This window comes from Sinocyclocheilus rhinocerous, unplaced genomic scaffold, assembly GCF_001515625.1.
Source record: "Sinocyclocheilus rhinocerous isolate Xijiao unplaced genomic scaffold, SAMN03320098_v1.1 scaffold2232, whole genome shotgun sequence".
NCBI classification, from domain to species: domain Eukaryota; kingdom Metazoa; phylum Chordata; class Actinopteri; order Cypriniformes; family Cyprinidae; genus Sinocyclocheilus; species Sinocyclocheilus rhinocerous.
In genome coordinates this window covers 1,647-24,458 of record NW_015662925.1, presented here as the reverse complement: position 1 = coordinate 24,458, position 22,812 = coordinate 1,647, and the positions used below count along the sequence as shown (strand labels likewise).

At 32.9% G+C, this 22,812-nt stretch overlaps 2 protein-coding genes across 2 annotated transcripts in view; one reads left to right on the top strand and one right to left on the bottom strand.

Moving 5' to 3' along the window:
• LOC107728367 (beta-2-microglobulin-like) overlaps window positions 1–1,248 on the bottom strand; it is a 3,236-nt gene extending 1,988 nt beyond the window's left edge. Inside the window, exon 1 of the mRNA XM_016538506.1 lies at window positions 1,076–1,248. Within this exon, the coding sequence (XP_016393992.1) occupies window positions 1,076–1,136 (61 nt within the window). The 5' untranslated portion in view covers window positions 1,137–1,248. The remainder of the gene's footprint in view (window positions 1–1,075) is intronic.
• A 3,156-nt stretch (window positions 1,249–4,404) lies between these two features.
• LOC107728357 (cGMP-dependent protein kinase 1-like) lies at window positions 4,405–22,765 on the top strand. The gene is made up of 8 exons (XM_016538495.1): window positions 4,405–4,567; window positions 7,506–7,623; window positions 7,718–7,884; window positions 10,640–10,753; window positions 20,343–20,448; window positions 21,944–22,007; window positions 22,278–22,355; window positions 22,706–22,765. The coding sequence occupies exons 1-8, from the start codon at window positions 4,405–4,407 to the stop codon at window positions 22,763–22,765; spliced, it is 870 nt and encodes a 289-aa protein (XP_016393981.1).
• The last annotated feature ends 47 nt before the right edge of the window (window positions 22,766–22,812 follow it).

Genomic DNA, 22,812 nt, shown 5'->3' with positions numbered 1-22,812 from the left:
AAAAAGACTAGAATACATTATTACCATGATTTACTGAAGACACCCACTAAAGTGTAATTCAGTGTATAGTTAGTTCATATAACGTATATTTAAAACAAGACTCATTAGATGACATTCAAGACTCTATTCAAGGATCACAGTGCAGCCCCCAAAAACAGTATTTTTTTGTCATTTTAAATTTTTACTAATCTTTGTCACTATATATATATATATATATACAGTATATATATATATATACATATATTTTCAATTTTAATAAGTAAATATATTACATATATCTGTTACACTGAATGACGATGGAACATTAGCCTATTTCACCCATACTTTGACATTTTATTTTCACAAAAGAAACCACTTTACTTGGATTTAATATGCTTTCTCTGTATATACATAAAGTACTTTTGTCATTTTAATTTGATGCAGGCACCACAATGGGACGTCTCGACTTTGTCCCATGTACAGTAGTAGGCTATTAGGCCTGGTTGTTTATTTTTGTATTCATTATAACTGTAATTTTAACACAAGAATCGTTTCTTACAGAAACTAAAAAACTTGATTAAATAACATGTTATCATGTGTCATATTAATGTGACTTTATAACTACCAACCATTAATATCCAGTAAAAACCAGTTTTTCAGTAACGTTATCTTGAGGATTTTCCCCGCAAAGTGAAAGTGAAAGTAAAATGTTCCGGGGATTTCAGACAAACAAACGTCTTAGATATGTTTGAATTCCCTGGACAGATTTTCACAAGCTTTTTAAAATGACAAATATACGTTTTTCAACGTTTTGTTATGTTTTGAACAATTTAAAGGATTTTATCCTTCGTATTCTCCAGTAGCTGAAAGTACGTCATACGCTATATAGGTTAAAAAAACATGTACATATATATTTTTTTAAACTAATGAGGGATTCAAACGTAGGATTTGATAAAGACTGTATAAACCATGGAAATATAAAATATTATCAAAAATAAAATGAACAACAATTAGGCTACTAAAAATAAAAACCATAGTAAGAAGAGTAGCAAAGAACGCCTGCGTCAGAAAACAGATTCATTATAGGCCTACTTACATTGTTTGGCAAAACAGCTGGCGCTGAGAAGCACAAGAGCGACTACAGCTAGTTTAAACATGATTTTCACCCTAATGTCCCTGATCTCTGTTACTCTGTCCGTCCGTCGAGTTCACGTCTGGTCTGCTATACTCTCTGTCTGAACACAAAACGCTGCAATACGGAAGAGGGCAAACACACGGGACAACAGATAAAACCCCGCCCTCTAATATATTTTTAACAAATCATATATTTCCTTTTTCTGTTGCTGGGTGATTATGGTGCTCTGATGGTTGATGGTGACTTGTGGTATTAAGAAGTGACTTTTAACATCACACTTCACACTGCATCTTGTGCAGTAAACTGCTCTTGGAATAATTCCACTTTATGCAGATTTTGTTGTTGTTGTTTATGTAGTGCTGATGCACTCTGGTGGTGCAGCATACTCTGTCCGTCCGTCGAGTTCACGTCTGGTCTGCTATACTCTCTGTCTGAACACAAAACGCTGCAATACGGAAGAGGGCAAACACACGGGACAACAGATAAAACCCCGCCCTCTAATATATTTTTAACAAATCATATATTTCCTTTTTCTGTTGCTGGGTGATTATGGTGCTCTGATGGTTGATGGTGACTTGTGGTATTAAGAAGTGACTTTTAACATCACACTTCACACTGCATCTTATGCAGTAAACTGCTCTTGCAATAATTCCACTTTATGCAGATTTTGTTGTTGTTGTTGTTTATGTAGTGCTGATGCACTCTGGTGGTGCAGCATCATGCAAAAGTCTTCATATCTGTACATGGCGGCCTCCATGAGATGACCTGCCCCTCGTAAAATGCCTGACTTTTTAATTTTTTTTCCTGAAGCGCAAACCATGCCCGCAGCCGACTGATTTCATTGAAAGATTTCATTGCTCATATCAATCACAGTGCTGACTGTCTACATAAAACTGAAACAAATAACCCTAACCTTACACAACACCGTTTTTAACTAAAGACTGAACACTTTTTGTGCGTTTTGGCCGTTCATTTACATGACAACAGCATTTTGGGGGCCGGAAAATGCGAACTTTTGAAAATGGGTTTCAAACTGTACGTTTATGAAAACAGTATTATCTCTGTGTAAAAAACACAAATTTGTGAAAACGGTGATGTCATGTGCATGCATATTACTATTCAGTCTATAGACATGTGTAAGTTTCTTTCGAAGTAACGTCGCCATCTACTGGCCTGGCATACATAATAGGCCTACAGCGTTTTTTTGTTTTGTTTTTGCGGATCCATGTGAACAGGGATTGTGTTGACAACGTTGTCATCTGTGTGTGAAACTTTTTAAAGCCTATGCTAAGGAAAAACCTTTTTTGTAGTAAATCGTTGTGGTGTAAATAAGGGGTGTTCACACAACAATGTTTTCAACTAAAAACTGAAAGCTTTTTATGCACTTTGACGTTTTGGGGGCCTGAAAACTATGGTTAACGAGAACATCTCCATATAAAAATGCAAATTTGTGCAACGGTGACGTCATGCGGATGCATATTACTTGTTCAGACATGTACCATTGTTATCTATTACTGTCTGTATTGTTTTTGAGCATTAATAAATATATGCCAGGCCAGCGGTGACATTTCCAACTATACCGGCATGCATAATCCAGTGTTTTTAGTAGTTTTCGCAGATTGTTTTGACAACGTTGTCATCTGTACATTAAACTTTTCAAAAATTGCAAAGGAAAAGCTTCTCTGTTTTGTAGTACATTGTGTAAACGTACACTACAGCATTGGTACACTCAAACAATGCTGGGTTGTTTCAACCCAACTTTGGGTCAAATATGGACTAACCCAACTTTTGGGTTAAAAATTTAGTTTAAAAATGTAACCCAATAATTGGGTTAGTCCATATTTGACCCAAAGTTGGGTTGAAACAACCCAGCATTTTTTAGAGTGTAGCACACCCTAATTGACTGCATTAGTGTTTAACTTAATGACTTAACTCTGAAATCTGAACAGGTGAATACAACCGAGTTGACCAATGAAATCTGCTTTTAGGTTGGGTGTTGCTCTTAACTAGTTAAGGAAAAATAACACAAGTAGGCTATATTTATAGTTTTCTTATAAATGTGAAAAACTGATGGAAACAGAACCACTTCACTTTCAGTCACGTCCATAATTCTCCAAATCCAGATTCTGAATCTAAATTTGAAATGACCTGAAAAAAAAGGTCTGCAAATGAAGTGTTTTTAACAACCGTTTACTCAGCTTGGTGAAATTGAATGCACCTGTGCAACTTTCATGACTCCTGCAAATGTGGACAGTGGACTTTTTGACTTGGGTCCAAAAAGAAGTGACTGTTTTAGTAGTTAATTGACAGGTCGTGACGAAAACTACATTAAATATGTATTTTTTTCTTTTTTTTTACAGTAACTGATTGAGGGTATAATTGCATTAAAAGCAGAAAAGGTTTTCCTTTGTGTTTTTGATATATTTTTCTGCTCAGATGACAATGTTGTCAAAATGATCCCCATTCACGCGAATATATAAAAACGACTAAAACTGTATTATTTATTAGCATAGCTAACTTTATGCCTATAAAACACAAACAACACAAACCAACAACAACATATTAGTCATTATTAAAATGTTGTGTTTTGTAAGATCAAGTAATCGAGCCAGAAGCACATTTTTGAAAATTACTGTCCTATTTTTCTTTTAGAAATTATGCTATAATGCTACATGTTGTCGGCATAGTCATTGATAAATCATATTTAGTGCAACCGAGCTTGAATGCAATGAAAACAGTTTATTTTGTTGCATTGTTTTATGCAACTCGTCAACATTGAACATTGATCATAGCGTGGCTCTCCCTCTCTCTCTCCCTCTCTCTCTCTCTCTCTCTCGCTCTGTGTCAGATCAGCGCTCGTGCGGCGAAGGCATGATTCAAACATTCACACTCTGGATGTCTTCAGTATTCCTAAAGCTGACCAGCTCTGTCATTCCAGAGGGGATATTTATTGCCTTCGGTCTGTTTGTAAGTCCCATGTTCCTTGCTTATATTTTTCAGGTAAATGTCTTCTCGGTTAGCCCATCGCTTATTGTCAATGCAGTGTGTAAAGAAATAAAAATAATAATAATAAATTGGTTTTGTCGTGGCTTAATCTGTTTGGATTAATATGCAGCGCTGACTGCGACTCGATAGGCTAATACAGTTGATGAGCTTTGGAGATTCTTTAAATCATCTCAGAGCAACTTCAGTTTTGTCTGCCGTTAATTTCATTCTGTAGAATTGTCCAGTTATCTCACATAAACGCACGCACCCATCAGCCCCTCTCTGTGTCCCCTCGCGCAGGGCTCATGGGGACTCTCAGAGATCTTCAGTTCGCACTTCAGCTGAAGATTGAGGAGTTACGGCAGAGAGACGCTCTCATCGACGAGCTCGAGCTCGAGCTGGACGCTAAAGATGATCTGATCCGCCGCCTGGGGGGGGAGCTCGACCGTCTGCGGCTCTCAGCGGCTGGTACGGAAAACCGCTTCATTTTATTTGTCAGAAATACATTTTGACTAGTAATATATATATATATATATATATATATATATATATATATAGAGAGAGAGAGAGAGAGAGAGAGAGGCTATATTAGTGCCGTCAAACGATTAATCGCGATTAATCGCTTCCAAAATAAAAGTTTTTGTTTACAGAATATATGTGAGTGTACTCTGTATATTTATTATGTATATATAAATACACACACATGCATGTACATATTTAAGAAAAATATGTTGTTTATATATTAAATATATTTATAAATAAATATGCATGAAAATACATGTGAATATTTTCAAAATATATACATGCATGTGTGTGCATTTATATATACATAATAAATATACACAGTACGCACACATATATTATGTAAACAAAAACTTTTATTTTGGAAGCGATAAATCACTGGAGGTCACGCACGTAGTTGTCGCTAACGTTAATCAGCAATTGTGTCAAATCCAGCCATTTCGATCGAGAGCGCAGGCAATTCTTCATACATTGCTATCCTATTAAGAATAGTCAATGGACTTTTTTCCGGCGAAATTCCACTAGGCTAACATGGAAGAAGCATAAACAAATCAAAATAATTATATTGTCAACAATAACCCCAAATAACTACATCTGAATTAAAATGATGATAATTCATTTCTATCACTTATTATTTATACACAGTAGCCTATATCACAACTAAATGTCAAGCAAATTGTGAAAGTTGAGGGATTAACTCCATTTGTTACTTGCTTTCCGCTCACTGATCTCTATATACATATAGATATATGATATTATCTATATTATAGATCAGCATTTCCTCCATAGCCTATTTCAATTCAGCTACTTGTGTACAATCTAGAATGAGAGTTTCACCTTTAAATAAGACTTTGCTTGCTCGTTGATGTGTTCAGAGAACTTAATTACACTAAATTACACTTAATTACTTTATTTTAGAGAGTTACATGCTAGATGTACTAGCAATAACAGTAAATGATGCAGTATTACATGCAACTAACCCTAAACCTTATATGTACATATTTTAAATTTATATTACTCAGTACTTAATTGTATAATCATACTGTAACAAGGACAAGTTAAAATAAAGTGTAACCTAATTACAGTATTTCCGACTCCACTTGAAGGGCACAAGTGAGTCAGCATGAAATCAAATTTATTTATTTTCGTATTTATTTTCTCAATGCATGTCACTGTGAACAATTCATATTTATATTCATATATAATTCATACATTCATACATATTATATATATATATATATATATACAGTTTTATTTATATTTTGACCTCATAATTTTTAATCAAAATATTACCTGCCCTTCCTGTAATTTTTTTTTTTGGTTCCCACTATTCTTCAAAATGTCTTCTTTTGTGTTCCACAGAAGAAAAAAATGCATACAGTTTTGGAATGACATGAGGGTGAACTTTCATTTTTGAGGGAACTATCCCAAAAAGTGTCAGTTGCTCATCTGTATGGTAATCATATCTGTACAACTTTGTTGCAACAACAAAATCTCTGTTGCTTGTCAGTTGGATATTGTCAGCTCTCTTTGAAAATAAGTGATCACTGAAAATGACTGTCAGTGTAAATGACTCTTCCAGGATGGATGGTGCGTTTTACAAATAATATTGACTAAACGAACCCATGTTACACGGATTACGAACAAATGAGTGTGTGTTTTGGTACAAGGTAGATAAGTTTGATTTTTGGTGTGCTTTCTCACAACACGTCAGTGATTACAGATCAATTGAGTAGGCAGTCTTTTGTGGTTGTTTGAATGAATTTGAGAATGAAAGCAATCCAGTTGAGTGGGTTTTCAACTACCTCTGGAAGCAGTCAAAAGTGGACAAGCTCCTACGTTTTATCGTCCACTAGTGATTGGTGTGAGGAAAACACCAACAAAATCTTAATTCCAAGTGTAAACAGGGCCCCAGCTGCCTTTTGCATTGGCGGTCGCTGCATCAATTCGCATTTGCGTATAGTTGAACTTTGTTAACTCGGTCAGCTCAGCATTGTCGCTTCTGTTGCCTTAAATCTTTGAAGCCCCTATACACCACCAGTGACATTTTTTTGATACATATTGATGTATCGTTGATGCATTTAGACGTTCCTACGCTGAAACTAAAGTAAGCTAAAAGTGGTAACATCTAAAACAACTGATTTTATACGTCAAAAATAATAATTAACATCACTGAACCAAACTATGCACATCAATTTATACCAACTAAACGAATTAAATCAGGTATAGAAATAGCTTTGTAAATAGTGTAGTTCAGGTTGCCCTAGTTATAGTAGCAATAATACTTCATGAGTCTTTCAAGCAAATGATTGACTCTGGTCTTCATTCAGGTTTAAACTGTTTACTGAAAGTTCTTAGACAAACAAAATAAACTCCAGTCAAAAACTGTGTTGCTCCATCTCTCTTACATTCTTAAAGGAAGCACCAATTCTTAAAGGCACTTCTTAAAGACAGTCCAATACTAAAACAGAGCAAACCATTACAGAATAAAAATATCTACTCACACATGTATGCATTTTTAATTACATCTTATTATTCTTTGGCATTGTGGCCATCTGTCTGATCATCTGATCTGTATGGGTCCACACACATGCACACAGATTTAAATCTTACTGCCATTTGACGTTTATATGAATTGAGTTTTAAATTAAATACGATTCTAAATGTTGAGAAACTACAGAATCCCAGCAGACATGAAGTCAAGGACGAAAGAAGAACACGTTAGTGCAGCCATAATAATCTACGGTAAAACAAATCTCACTTTATTTTTCTATGCATTATGCATCAGCAAGCTGCACAGAGTTCAGAGGTAACAACCCAGTCTTTTTTAATCTTATAAAAACATTGTATTATTTATCTTTACGCTCATTTCATTTGCATTTAGGTCAACAACCTGCTCCTTCCCTGAGAGTGAGGAGAAAAGCTCTGCTAACAGAACCAGTTACCCTGGAGCCGAAACTAGTCTTACAAAACAAACCAATCAGCTACAGCAAGAGTCAAGAGTAAGAACCTGCCTAAAATCTCAACTCATTCTCTTGTTGCCTAAACTGCTAGATTTCCCCAATGGAACTCTTGATGTGTCTTTATTTATTTCAGGTCGCAGCAGCTGATAGAATCGGCTCTAGCAGAAAATGAGTGTATGAAATATCTAGTCAGGGATCAGATGCGCTGTTTGGTGGATTCTGCCTATCCCATAACGCTCAAACAGGGTGTGAGTGTTGTCCAGGAAGAGGATAATGGGGCCCAGGCATACATAGTTGAAGGTGAGCAAGAGTGTGAGAATGAAAGAGATACTCTCGTAATACCATAATACCTCATAATACCTCTCAGAATGGAAGAAGCTGTCTTTGTACTCATACTGCATGTTGATCTGTGAGCATGTCTGAACGTTCACAGAACCCAGTGCTTACATGGTTATCTTATAACCCAGTGCTAAAAAGTCACTCATTATTAGCCGAGGTGCAGTTATGCCTCCAGGCAGGGCCGTTTCTAGGCATAGGCGAGCTAGGCGGTCGCCTTGGGCTCCACCAGCTGAAGGGGCGCCAATGAGCGCACGTACTGGCACTTTTAGCAGGGTTGTGATAAAGAGTGGCACGGTCACCCTGAAATATGACTGCCGCCCCCACTGGATCCCCCAACATTATTGGGCTAGAGTACTGTCAAATCTGACGATGCCTGTATGCCACTAGATCAGAGTGCTGTCAATTGCTGCCTGATTGTTGCATGCAAAGTTTGCATTTGGAGCGCTCAACAACGCCATTAGATCAGTGGGCTCTGTCAGTGCTTTGGCAAGGCAATAAAGCTAAGTTCAAAGGCCAATAAAGTAAACAAAATCAGTATTTTGTTTAGGAAGTATTTGTGGCACATTTGTCCAAATATTTGTGGCAGAAATATAATATAATATAATATAATATAATATAATTTTGCTACTGTGCTTTTAAGACTTCTATGTAAACATCCTCTTTGCATTCGAAATGAATAACAGCATTTACAGGTTGTGGGTTTGGTTTTAGTTCAGATATACTTGTGCTTCCCTGTCGAACAATAATAGCCTTTCTGCAAAAGCTGTTGTTTGTGAGAAAACAATGTGTGATAAAATACAAAATCAGACTGAAATTTAAATAAACTCCAGACCCAGACATTCTTTCTTTATATTTTTTAAAGGAGTTCAAAAGCTTGGGGCCAGTAAGATTGATTTATTTATTTGTACTTTTATCCTAAAATGATCAAAAGTGACAGCAAATGCTTTTTCTTTCTATTTCAAATAAATGCGGTTGTTTTGAACTTTCATCAAAGAATCCTGAAAAAATGTATCTCATGATTTCCACAAAATATGAAGCAGCACAACTTTTCAACATCGATAATAATAAGAAATGTCTCTTGAGCAGCAAATTAGCAGCAAAAATACTGCTTTGCTATCACAGGAATAACTTTATATTTTTATAACAATTTTAAAAAATAGGATTAAATTGTAAAATTGTAATAATGTTTCACAATATTACTGTTTTTGATCAAATAAATGCAGCCATGGTGAGCAAAGGACACTTCTTTCTTTTTCCTTGCATGTCTGACTTTTTTCTCTGAATTCTAAATTGACTGTATATATTGTGTTTTTCTTAATTTTTTCTTCAGCCATGGAATAAAAAAAATAATTGTGACTTTTTATCTCACAATTCCGTCTTCCCTTCCCAGAACTGCAAGTTAATTCTGAGTTTAGGAATTGCGATTCTGAATTATGAGACAAAAACTCTGAATTGTGAGATAAAAAAGTCGCAGTTACCTTTTTTATTTTATTTGTATGTTTTTTTTTCCTGTTGCTGAAACAAGCTTCCATAAGTATCTATATATGCATGTACATTTTAGTTTGTTTTTACACATGCTGCATGAAGCCAAGTTACATTCTCATTATCCATATATATATATATCAGTCTGACTTTACAAAAATTGTACAATTTCAGTTAGACTAAAGCATTTACATGGCATTTAAAAAAAATAAGACTTTGCCAGTGCTTTAGTCCAGCTAAAATCAAGAACAAGCAGCAAAGAGGTCACTTCACATAGAATTCTTAAAGATACAGTAGCCAAAAAATAAAATAAAAGTCTGTTTAATTCTAAAGCTAAAGAGGTGTAAAATAGTCATAAAAAATGTACTTGGTACCAGAAACCTTGACTAACATCACAAGTGTACTTCAGACTCTAATTCACTCTGTTTTTACACATGCTGAATGAAGCCAAGTTACATTCTCATTATCCATATATATATATATCAGTCTGACTTTACAAAAATTGTACAATTTCAGTTAGACTAAAGCATTTACATGGCATTTAAAAAAAATAAGACTTTGCCAGTGCTTTAGTCCAGCTAAAATCAAGAACAAGCAGCAAAGAGGTCACTTCACATAGAATTCTTAAAGATACAGTAGCCAAAAAATAAATAAAAGTCTGTTTAATTCTAAAGCTAAAGAGGTGTAAAATAGTCATAAAAAATGTACTTGGTGCCAGAAAACTTGACTAACATCACAAGTGTACTTCAGACTCTAATTCACTCTGTTCCTCTGTCTGACTGAGGCACATTAATTAGTATGCACCTCCCATAGTGTTTGCAGGATCAGGCAGGTAGCAGGAGAAGTGTGAGACTGACCTGTTTCTAGGAAGACAGAAAGAAAACATTCCTGCTGGTTATGTGAGGCGAAATGAGTTTTAAAATGTCAGTGCAAGTCTAAATACCCAGGTTGCAAGTGGAAAAAAAGGATGGAAAGCAGTAGCGAGGTCTATTACCATCCATTAAAGTGTTCATCAATACCTGTCTGTGAGCTGTGCTAACTCCAGCCGTGATTCATTAAAGGAGGCCGGTATTTGTCCTGATGTTCTGGATTGTTTGGGCTCTGAGCATCTCCGTGCCTAATCTGTGATGGGTCAGATCATCGACTATGTGACATTCACATTGCTGCTCAACACCTGTCACTCCCGGCAACCTTGAGAGCTGTAGATGACGTGTGTGTGTGTGTGTGTTAACAGAGGGAAAACTGGAGGCATCCAGGGCTGGCCAGAGGCTGCACATCATTGAGCCGGGGATGATGATCGAAGAACAGGCCCTCATTCATAACCACACCTGCTCCAGTACTGTCACAGGTATTGACATACATATGTGCATCCACACACACAAACACACACACACACACACACTTGCTCATTTCATCCCTTATCACACATCAGCAAAGAAGAAACACACTGAAGGAAAACTGTATTGCTCAGAAGTCGCTCTTTTGTAGCTTAGATGGTTTATTGGAGTCCTTTATTTTTATTTACTCTAACTGTAAACTGTGTTTCACTGACAACTCCTTAAATAAATAAGACAATTGTTGACATAGAGTTAGAGTATAGTATAGGAGCTGAATAAAAAAACCCGTCATGGGATGAAAAAAAAGGTAATTGTCAGACTTTGTTCTGTGTCTGCATACTGTATGTCTACCCTTGCTACGTGTGTTTTCCTTGTTCCCTGGATATCCATATATATATATATCAGTCTGACTTTACAAAAATTGTACAATTTCAGTTAGACTAAAGCATTTACATGGCATTTAAAAAAAATAAGACTTTGCCAGTGCTTTAGTCCAGCTAAAATCAAGAACAAGCAGCAAAGAGGTCACTTCACATAGAATTCTTAAAGATACAGTAGCCAAAAAATAAATAAAAGTCTGTTTAATTCTAAAGCTAAAGAGGTGTAAAATAGTCATAAAAAATGTACTTGGTGCCAGAAAACTTGACTAACATCACAAGTGTACTTCAGACTCTAATTCACTCTGTTCCTCTGTCTGACTGAGGCACATTAATTAGTATGCACCTCCCATAGTGTTTGCAGGATCAGGCAGGTAGCAGGAGAAGTGTGAGACTGACCTGTTTCTAGGAAGACAGAAAGAAAACATTCCTGCTGGTTATGTGAGGCGAAATGAGTTTTAAAATGTCAGTGCAAGTCTAAATACCCAGGTTGCAAGTGGAAAAAAAGGATGGAAAGCAGTAGCGAGGTCTATTACCATCCATTAAAGTGTTCATCAATACCTGTCTGTGAGCTGTGCTAACTCCAGCCGTGATTCATTAAAGGAGGCCGGTATTTGTCCTGATGTTCTGGATTGTTTGGGCTCTGAGCATCTCCGTGCCTAATCTGTGATGGGTCAGATCATCGACTATGTGACATTCACATTGCTGCTCAACACCTGTCACTCCCGGCAACCTTGAGAGCTGTAGATGACGTGTGTGTGTGTGTGTGTTAACAGAGGGAAAACTGGAGGCATCCAGGGCTGGCCAGAGGCTGCACATCATTGAGCCGGGGATGATGATCGAAGAACAGGCCCTCATTCATAACCACACCTGCTCCAGTACTGTCACAGGTATTGACATACATATGTGCATCCACACACACAAACACACACACACACACACACACACTTGCTCATTTCATCCCTTATCACACATCAGCAAAGGAGAAACACACTGAAGGAAAACTGTATTGCTCAGAAGTCGCTCTTTTGTAGCTTAGATGGTTATTGGAGTCCTTTATTTTTATTTACTCTAACTGTAAACTGTGTTTCACTGACAACTCCTTAAATAAATAAGACAATTGTTGACAGAGTTAGAGTATAGTATAGGAGCTGAATAAAAAAACCCGTCATGGGATGAAAAAAAAAGGTAATTGTCAGACTCTGTTCTGGTCTGCATACTGTATGTCTACCCTTGCTACGTGTGTTTTCCTTGTTCCCTGGAAGTTCATTAAAATCTATATGTTTGAATTCCACTCCTCGTCTCCTCACTCCTTCGTCTCCGTGCTCCTCATAGTAGCGAAACATGACAGTAATTGCGACTTTTTTCTCACAATTCTGATATAAAAAAATAACTTGCGAGATATCAGAATTTCACGGCGGACACAAAATAAATGGTAAGATGTAAAGTCAGAATTCAGAGATTGAAAGTCAATATCTCGTAGCTCTGACTTATTTTCTCAGAATTGTTAGAAAAATTCCAAATTGTGAGATAAAAAGCTTTTATATTTTTTAATAAGAAATAAAGAAACATTGTGAAACACAATATTACAATTACTAGAAATAAACTAGTTGCAATTGCAACATATCCATTGCAAAATATAAAGTTACATTGCAAAACAGTCGCAATGATAGGATATAAAGTGAAGATATGAGACAGTCACAATTGCAAAACAGTTACATTGCGAAACACCATGTCACAATTGTGAGCTATAAAGTGACATTATGCGCTATAAGTCACATTACGAGATATAAAGTCACAATTACTAAAAATAAAGATGCAACTGTGAAATATGCAGTTACATTGCAAAACACAATGTTGCAAGTGTGAGATATAAATTGGCATTATGAGATATAAAGTTGCTATTACTAAGTCGCAATTGTGAAATATACAGTTACATTGTGAAACACAAAGTCGCAATTGTGACAAAAAGTGACAATTGTGAAATATACAATTCCATGTAATTCCAAAAAACAAAAACTGGACTGTAAGATGTGAAGTCAAAATTCAGAGAAAAAAAAAATCTAAATTGCGAGTTTATATCACAACTCTGACTTTCTTTTCACAGAATTGGGAGAAAAAAGTCTGAATTATGAGATAAAAAGTCACAATTACTTCTTTTATTTTCTTTATTAATTTTATTTTTATTCTGTGGCAGAAACGGGCATCCATAGTATAGATCTGATAATTTGATTTTGGAAGAATGTTTGAAATCATACTTGCAGACTTTGGTGTCTTGGCAAATCTGAGCACAGTTTGAGACACTGAGATCTCTTCTAAAACTCTAAAAGAGACATGTGAAATTACTGAGGTCTTGGTCTTTTTTCTCAGAAGGGTCTAAGAAAGCAGGAGACTTAAAAAGTCTCAATTTGCTCTTTATGCCTGTTGTTGTCTGGGAGAAGCAGCTGAGGTAGTAACGATCTCATTTTGAAAATTATTCTGTTGCACACTCATACCTAAGATATTCACAAATGAGTGTAGTAGTACATATGTCAGTTTTTTCCACTTGTGATGCTCTGAGCATGTCTTGGTAATCAGAGTATTCCCACCATGTTCTGAGAGATCAGTGGAATATAACATCAAAGGAATCGGGAAAATCCACATATAAATTCTCAGCCTACAACACACCACACAACATACTGCATATTGAATGGACAGATCTGCAAAACCCGTATGGTTGTGGTTTTTAAATCTCTTTATGTGTTAGTTTTCTTATCTGTTATGTTGGTCCTTCTGACCTTATAACACAAGATGTCTTTTGAGGTTTCAGAAACTTCTGTAGTTATCAGTCGCTGCATCCGATGCTGTACACTAAAAAAATGCAACTTATATGTTGAATTTTGAAATATACATGTGAGATCATGTGAGATATAAAATGACACTGCGAGATATAAAGTCGCAATTACTACAAATTCAGTCGCAACTGTGAAATATACATTTACAATGTGAAACTATGCTGAAATTGTAAAATATAAAGGGACATTGCGAGATATCGCAATTATTACAACAAATGAAGTTGCAATTGTGAAATATAAAGTTGCAATGTGAAACACAAAGTCATAATTGTGAGATATAAAGTTGAGTAACACTTTCTATGAAGCCGTTTTTTTTACAACACAATATAAGGGTATTCTTAAGGCATTATAATGAATGCATATTGCATTATAAAAAACGTAGAATATGTTGTTTCATCTCTTAAATAATCATAACAACAATTATAAAAAATTATAAAACTTACTTATTTGTGGTTATAACTTTTATGAGTATGATTATTGATAACATGCAATAAACACCATGTTAACTTAAATCCATTTAATTTATAATGGATTATAAGTCTCATATCTTGACATTATTTATTTAAGATCTCTAAAGTATCTTACTGATATTACAATAAATATATTTAAAATCAAATGTGCCATGTTACACATTCATCTGACCAGATATCTGATTTTATGGCTGTTTAAGAAAAAAAGGTTATTGTTGTTGTTATTATTTATAAGTGGTCTTTGTCTGCTTTAAGTAAAGTAACAAGTTACTGTCACAATTGCAAGACTTATAATACATTATTTCTATGGGAAATACAATCCATTGTAAGTTAAGTGGATGCATTGTGTTCATTGTGTATTATAAATCATCATAATCTTAAAAGCAATAACCACAAATAAGTAAATATTATAATGCATTAAAACTGTTGTTATGATTACTCATGAGATGATACAACATATTAAAAGTTTTTTTATAATACATTATGCATTCATTATAATGCCTTAAGAATACTCTTATAATGTATTATAAATACGGGCTTCATAGAAAGTGTTAGCTAAAGTTGCAATTGGGAAATATACAGTTGCATTGCATAACACAATGTGACATATAACATGACACTGCAAGACAAAAAGTCGCAAATACTACAAATAAAGTCGCAATTGTGAAGTATACAGTTAGTGTACATTGCGAAACACAAAGTCGCAAACGTGAGATATAAAATGACACGGTGAGATATAAAATCGCAATTATGTCAAATAAAGTAACAACTGTGAAATATAAAGTTTAAATGTGAAACAAAAAGTTATGAAATACAGTTACATTTGCAAAACAATGCCGCAGGTGTGACATATAAAGTGACATTACGAGATATAAAGTCACAGACACTACAAATAAAGCTGCAATTGTGAAATATAAAATTACAATTGAGAAATATACAGTTACAGTGTAAAACAACGCTGAAATTGTAAGATATAAAGTGAACTTGTGAGACAGAAAGTCACAATTATTACTACAAATGAAGATATAAAATGGCAATGACATTTTCTTTCTTTCTCAATGTTAGTTGCATGTTAAATACAAGGGTTTTTTGTAAAGAAAATATCTTTTGTATGTGTCTTTCTCCCACCCTAAAGAAGATATCTTTATCAGATAGATTTCATTTCTGAGGTGTATCCCCTATAGCATGACTCTCTCAACACCTCTTATCTCTCTCATTTCATATCCTCTCTTCAGTCCAGTCTGAGCCACAGGGGCATCGGCTTAACCTATTCATTTTAATAGAGGGTCATAGAAAGACATAGAATGAAAAAAAGAGCAAGCAATAAAGTCTGAAAGAAAGCGAATGGGCTAAAAAAGATGGATTGAGAGTGAATGGAGGATCCAATAAAGTCAGATCATTTACCAGATCTTTCTTTTCTTCTAAAGAGAGTGTCTGCCTTGATTGTGTCATTTTCGTCTTTCAGTCAATATCCTTTTCTATTTTTGCGTTTCTCTCAGCTTCTCTTTCTGAATTTTCAGACTATCTGTTCCCTCTCGCCCCTTTTTATTTTAAGCCTCTGATCAAGCTTTCCCCAACTCTTTTCTTCAGTTTTGTTCAGGTCTTGTGTTTGGTGACAGCTTGAAATTGCTTTCTTTTTTTTTACTTTGCTCCTCTTTTTTCATCTCTCTGTTCCTTTTCTGATCTTTACTCTCTCTAACCTGATCGCCTCTATAGGTCTAAGTAAAAGATAAACACAGTTTCCTCAGTTGCTCGTAGATCGTAGATTCTGTGACTTGCATTTTCAAACGTGTGCTTTGTGACCTTAACTTAAATTCATGAAAAGGTACTATTACAGTGACATTAAAGTCATACTTAAAAAAGTAAGCATGCCATTGCATTAGAAAAGATAAAAATCAACCAGCTAACACTAAAAACATTTTGATAATGTTCCAATGAAATTATGAAAATGTAATTTCAGAATGTTCTCTGAATGTTCAAAACATCTAATGATTTAATTTTGCAAACATTATGGAAATGTTGTTCTCCGAACATTCCATGGGTGAATAATGTTTCTGTGCTAATGTTTTGACAACATTATTAAGTAGCAGATAACCTTGAATGAATGTTCAGTTAACTTTACTGGAAGAATATCTGTTCATAATTTTAAGAGAACCTTGCCAATGTTCTGAGAATGTTCCCTATCAGCTGCGAAGCATATCACATCAAATTCCATTTATTTTAAAGAAAGAAAAGGAAAAATGCTTTCAATTATAAAACAACAAAAAGTATGCTGATCAAAATGAAGACAAGATGTACTCGGACACATTGTGGTTGTCAAATGTTAGTGGAACCTGCCTATTGTTAATTGGTTTAGCAACAAGATGAGCACTGCAGCAATATTACATTATTAATATATAAAAAATTATTATAATATTATATTATTTCAAAGAGATGCATATGATATGTTGGAAACAATCTCTTTAAAGTTAAGCGTGATTAAAAAATAATACCCACTCATCAAACCTGTTTGGCTTTTTGGCTTGATCTGGCCTTGAAACTGTATTAAAATAAAATATGCTTGCTTTAAAATCCATGAAAATGATTCCATGCTTCTTAGATTCTAAAATGATGTTGTTATGCTGTGATAAAATGAGGGAACCTTGAAAAGTGGAAAAATAATATTTTTGTGCTTGACATGCTGCTTAAGTCAGGTTGAATTGAATAAAAAAATGTTTGCAATAAGTCAAAACGTGAGAAAACTGGGTTGGGTTTAACATATTTCCCCATTAAATGTTAAATGTTTTGAATGTTTTACTCTAATTTAAACTCAGCGGACAGATGTTTTACAACACATGAGGCATGGCCTTCACTGAACGATGAGAAAATAAATAACCATATTTAACCATAAATTACTATAAAACTGTTTATTTATTTATCCATGTGTGTGCATATATACTGTGTATATATATATATATATATATATATATATATATATATATATATATATATATATATATATATATATATATATATATATATATATATATATATATATATATATATATATATATATATATATATATATATATATATATATATATATATATATATATATATATATATATATATATATATATATATATATATATATATATATATATATATATATATATATATATATATATATATATATATATATATATATATATATATATATATATATATATATATATATATATATATATATATATATATATATATATATATATATATATATATATATATATATATATATATATATATATATATATATATATATATATATATATATATATATATATATATATATATATATATATATATATATATATATATATATATATATATATATATATATATATATATATATATATATATATATATATATATATATATATATATATATATATATATATATATATATATATATATATATATATATATATATATATATATATATATATATATATATATATATATATATATATATATATATATATATATATATATATATATATATATATATATATATATATATATATATATATATATATATATATATATATATATATATATATATATATATATATATATATATATATATATATATATATATATATATATATATATATATATATATATATATATATATATATATATATATATATATATATATATATATATATATATATATATATATATATATATATATATATATATATATATATATATATATATATATATATATATATATATATATATATATATATATATATATATATATATATATATATATATATATATATATATATATATATATATATATATATATATATATATATATATATATATATATATATATATATATATATATATATATATATATATATATATATATATATATATATATATATATATATATATATATATATATATATATATATATATATATATATATATATATATATATATATATATATATATATATATATATATATATATATATATATGTGTGTGTGTGTGTGTATGTGTGTGTGTGTGTGACCTTATAACACTAGATGTCTTTTGGTCAAGTTAAATTGACCAAAAAATAAATAAAAAAATGCATTTCAGTGTCTGAGTCATATCTGTGTTCATGATGTTTATTGCAGTCCAGTTCTGCATTTTTGGGGTGTAATGATTATTTTCAAATTCTCGGCTATTCCCAGAGATCCGGCAGAGGAAAGGACAGGAGATAAAAGAGAGGTAGACAGAGGTAGCAGGGGAGAGAAGAGGAGACAGATTGCAGTATTTCTCTTCTTAACGACAGCAGAGTCAATTAATCGGTGTCATTACTAATTCAAGAGGGTCTCAGGAAGTGATAGAGAATGAGTTGGGGGTGAACTCTATTTTCAGCACTTCCCTATTTGTTTTTTGTTTTTGTTTTTAGAAAAATTGTAACTTAGTAGAAGCAGGTCACAATTCAGGAGGAGAAGTTTTGATTGTATTTTAGAGTCACCTGAGACAGAAATCCTGAAACACAAAGTACTTTTTTCAGAACTCATTAAGAATTCACTTGTGTTTTATGGATAAACAATCTGACTTGTAAATTTTAGTGTTCGACAGTCTTTTCAGTGACTGATACTGATATCTGTGCAAAAGGCAAATATTAAACTGCACACAAAATGGCTGAAATGATTAGCGCTTATCCTTCATAACATTTACTCAAAAAAAATTTTTTTTTATCATCAAGGTAGATTTTGTAATGTATTTTTTAGGAGGAAATAACACTATTGTTATTCAGCTGTAGTATCTTCCGAGTACACAAACGCACACACACACACGGCAAAAGTTTGGAAACAATAAGATTTTTAATGTTTTTTATAGATGCCTCTTTTGCTCATCACGGTTGCATTTATTTAATCAAAAATACAGAAAAAACAGTAATATTGTGAAATATAATTACAAATGAAAATGTTCTATTTTAATATGCTTTAAAAAATAATTTATTTCTGTGATGCAAAGCTGAATTGTCAGCAGCCAATCCTACAGTCTTCAGTGTCACACGATCCATCAGAAATCACTCTAACATTCTGATTTATTATCTATGTTGGAAACAGTTTTTGCTGCTTAATTTTTTTTTTTTGGAACCGGTGATACTTTTTTCATGATTCTTTGATGAATAAAATGTTAAAAAGAACAGCATTTACTCAAAATAGAAATCTTTTCTAACAATATAAGTATTTTTATCAATTCAACACATCCTTGCTGAATATTAATTTCTTTCAAAAAAGGACTGATCCTAAACTTTTGAACAGTAGTGTATATTGAAGATTCCTATTTTGAATAAATGCTGTTCTTTTTAAATTTCTATACAATATTTTTGATCTCACGGTCAAACAACTGACCCGTGTTTTTATAAAACGTCATGTGGGTAGATCTTTGTTTATGTAAGACGTTATATATAAACATCACAGGGGCCTTTGGACCTGATATAAGGAACAAACAGATGATATTCATTGCCTGGCAACTCACATATTACCCTGGAAATTGAATTTATCCCATGTTAGCTTAAATATATTAATGAATGTTTAGAGATAATGTTTGCTGATGAACAGATTCGCTGATCAGCCTCAACCCATGCTAGTCTGGTGTTTTCCACAGAGATCTCACACGTATTTGTCTCATACAGTTCATACGGTCCATATCAATTTCTCTTTTTGTCTTTATATGTCTATCCACCAAAGCCGCACTGTCTCGCTCTCTCCTTTGATCCCTCTCCATCACAGCCATGAGGAGAGAAATCACGTATTTGTCTTTCACCAAAACAAAGAGCCGTTAGTTCACAGACTGTTGGAAATCCAGTTCTTCTCAGTCTTTGCTGTGTGTGTGTGTGTGTGTGTGTGTGTGTGTGTGCAGCTCTGGTCAACAGCAGGCTGTGGGTGATGGAGGGTCAGGTGTTTCAGAGGATCATGCAGAGGAATGGACTCGCCGCTATCACACAGTCTTTGCACTTCCTGCGCAGGTTAATGCCACCGTTACCATATTCACATAGACCTTTACAAGACATACTTTTGTCTTCTTAAATAGAATTATACATTTTATAAATAAATGAGGAAATATTTTTTTATTTATATGTATGCATACTGTATTCATGGGCATTCGTATGTATTTTTAAATAGCTCTTTGAAATGTAATTAATTAATTACATTTAGTTTATTATTTTTTGACATTTTATTTATTTATTTTTACATTTTATTTGAAAAATTTCACTGTTGAATTTTTACATTTTAAGTTAGGGCCATAACCACCATAGACATTTATTTTTAGTGTTTTTATTTGTTTAGTTAACTGGGACATTGCACATTAATAAAACATTTCTGTAAATGTACCAGAATTAGCCAAAGGCTATTTTTCATCCGTAATCCCTGGACAGAATGTTACAAGTCACCCTAAAAAGAGATATGATTAAACTACATGCAAAAAGAATCCATAAAACAATCTATTAATAAAAAACAATCAAGAGAAACAGAACAAATAAAAAAAAAATAATACATAACACAATCCAAAAAAAATCTATCAATAAAACCAATCAAAACAATAGCAACGAATACAAGCAATAGAAAGACAGCCAGCAGATCTAGAATTCTAATGTTGACAAAGCAGAATACTAATTAACCATTTCTTTAACTGAACTCTAAATAATTCATTATGCATGTAATACAAATGAACAGCCTGTGAGTAAATGCTTGTATTATCACTCGTTTCATTGTGCCTTGTAACAAATGTCACATTGTAATTGGAAGAAGACAAAAAAATCATGTTTGGCAACCCCGTTACATTCAAAATGTTTTGGGGTTTAATGTTAGAATTTCAAAAATGGCTTAAAAGCTGTCAACACATTATTCTTGTGCTTTGTGCCAAAAACAGTATTTGATCACTATGATATTTTCCTCCGTAACAGAGCTGAACTATTGAGCTTGATGGGTGAAGATGAAATGTGAACCTTCTGTACAGAAATGTTCATGTCGCGACCTGAAATATGATGTCAGAAGGATCATACCAGTATTTCGGGGGAAAATGTCAAAGTACAACGGGGCTGACCAGAAAGTGCAGTTAATAAATTCAGTATTTTTCAAAAATGCATAAGGAAGTTAGACAGTGAAGACATGATATGTTAATTTTAATAAATGCAGCGTTTAGACTGAATTCAGTTTTATTTATTCATATACTCATAAAAATGACGTTGAACGTTTGTTTGCACTACAAACTAAGAGTTAAATGTATCAAATCATGTGTATCCTATAGTAAGTCCTGAGAACAAACTAAACAAACATCTGTATTTGGTTATAATTTTTATGTGTATTAAGTATGTTTTGTTAGTTTACTGAAAAACTTTTTTAGTTTAGTATTGCAGCTCAGATGTAATTTCCTTTAGGGGAGTAGGGGAGTCTAAAGTGATTTACACTAGTGAATGTAGCTGCCTGGTTTCCTGACACTGGTTTGTCTGTGTCTCTTAGTGTGGCACTGCTCTGTGAGTTTCCAGAGGATGTTCTCATGAAAGTGTCTGATGCACTGGAGGAGGTGTGTATGACTGAGCATCACCATCATATTTCACTGCTGTTCCATGATCAGCATGTGATCAATAAACTCAACAACTTGAAGCGTTCACAGCGCTGCCTATAGCTTGATCAAATCCAACTTTTAGTTTGTTTGCACCAATTAAACACAACTCAAAAAAAAAATAATAATAATAATACAGATATAAAAACTATATTTTCAGTATATGTACGGCTTTTTTTTATACCATGGCTTTTATTTTTCTCTGTATAACCATATCCATCTTCTTCTTAGTCTCAATACAGTAATGGTGATTATATAATTCGAAATGGAAATCCAGGAGACAAAATCTTCATTCTGAGTCAAGGCCAGGTGAGAAAGATCTATCTATCTATCTATCTATCTGTCTGTCTGTCTGTCTGTCTGTCTGTCTCTCTCTCTCTCTATCTATCTATCTATCTATTGTAGGGACTTAACTGTAATTTAAGTGGTTAATTCTATAAGGGAATTAATCATTAATTTTATTTCTAGCTCAGGTTTGAAAGAACTCGATCTGAAAATTCGAGGTCCACCTGATTAAAACTAAATTCAAATTTGATAGTTTACACTCTATCAGCTACTCGGCCAGCGAGAAGTTAATGTCATTGTATATTACCAATTTGACTATATGTATTTTCCTTGGCCACAGGTTAATACAATTATGATAATTTGTAAGCTCTTAGAGAGGTAACGTGATCTTTGGCAAAGGTTTGACTTTAGAATTATACGACACCAGACAATGATTCTTTATAAATGAAACACGAATTTTATTGGCTATTCTAGATTACAT

Bases quoted from the DNA above. Each gene is read 5' to 3' on its own strand.
- LOC107728357 (XM_016538495.1), top strand. From the start codon at position 4,405: ATGGGGACTCTCAGAGATCTTCAGTTCGCACTTCAGCTGAAGATTGAG. The intron at 4,568-7,505 runs GTACGGAAAACC...ATTTGCATTTAG, and splicing joins TCTGCGGCTCTCAGCGGCTG to GTCAACAACCTGCTCCTTCC. The intron at 22,008-22,277 runs GTGTGTATGACT...TCTTCTTCTTAG, and splicing joins TGTCTGATGCACTGGAGGAG to TCTCAATACAGTAATGGTGA.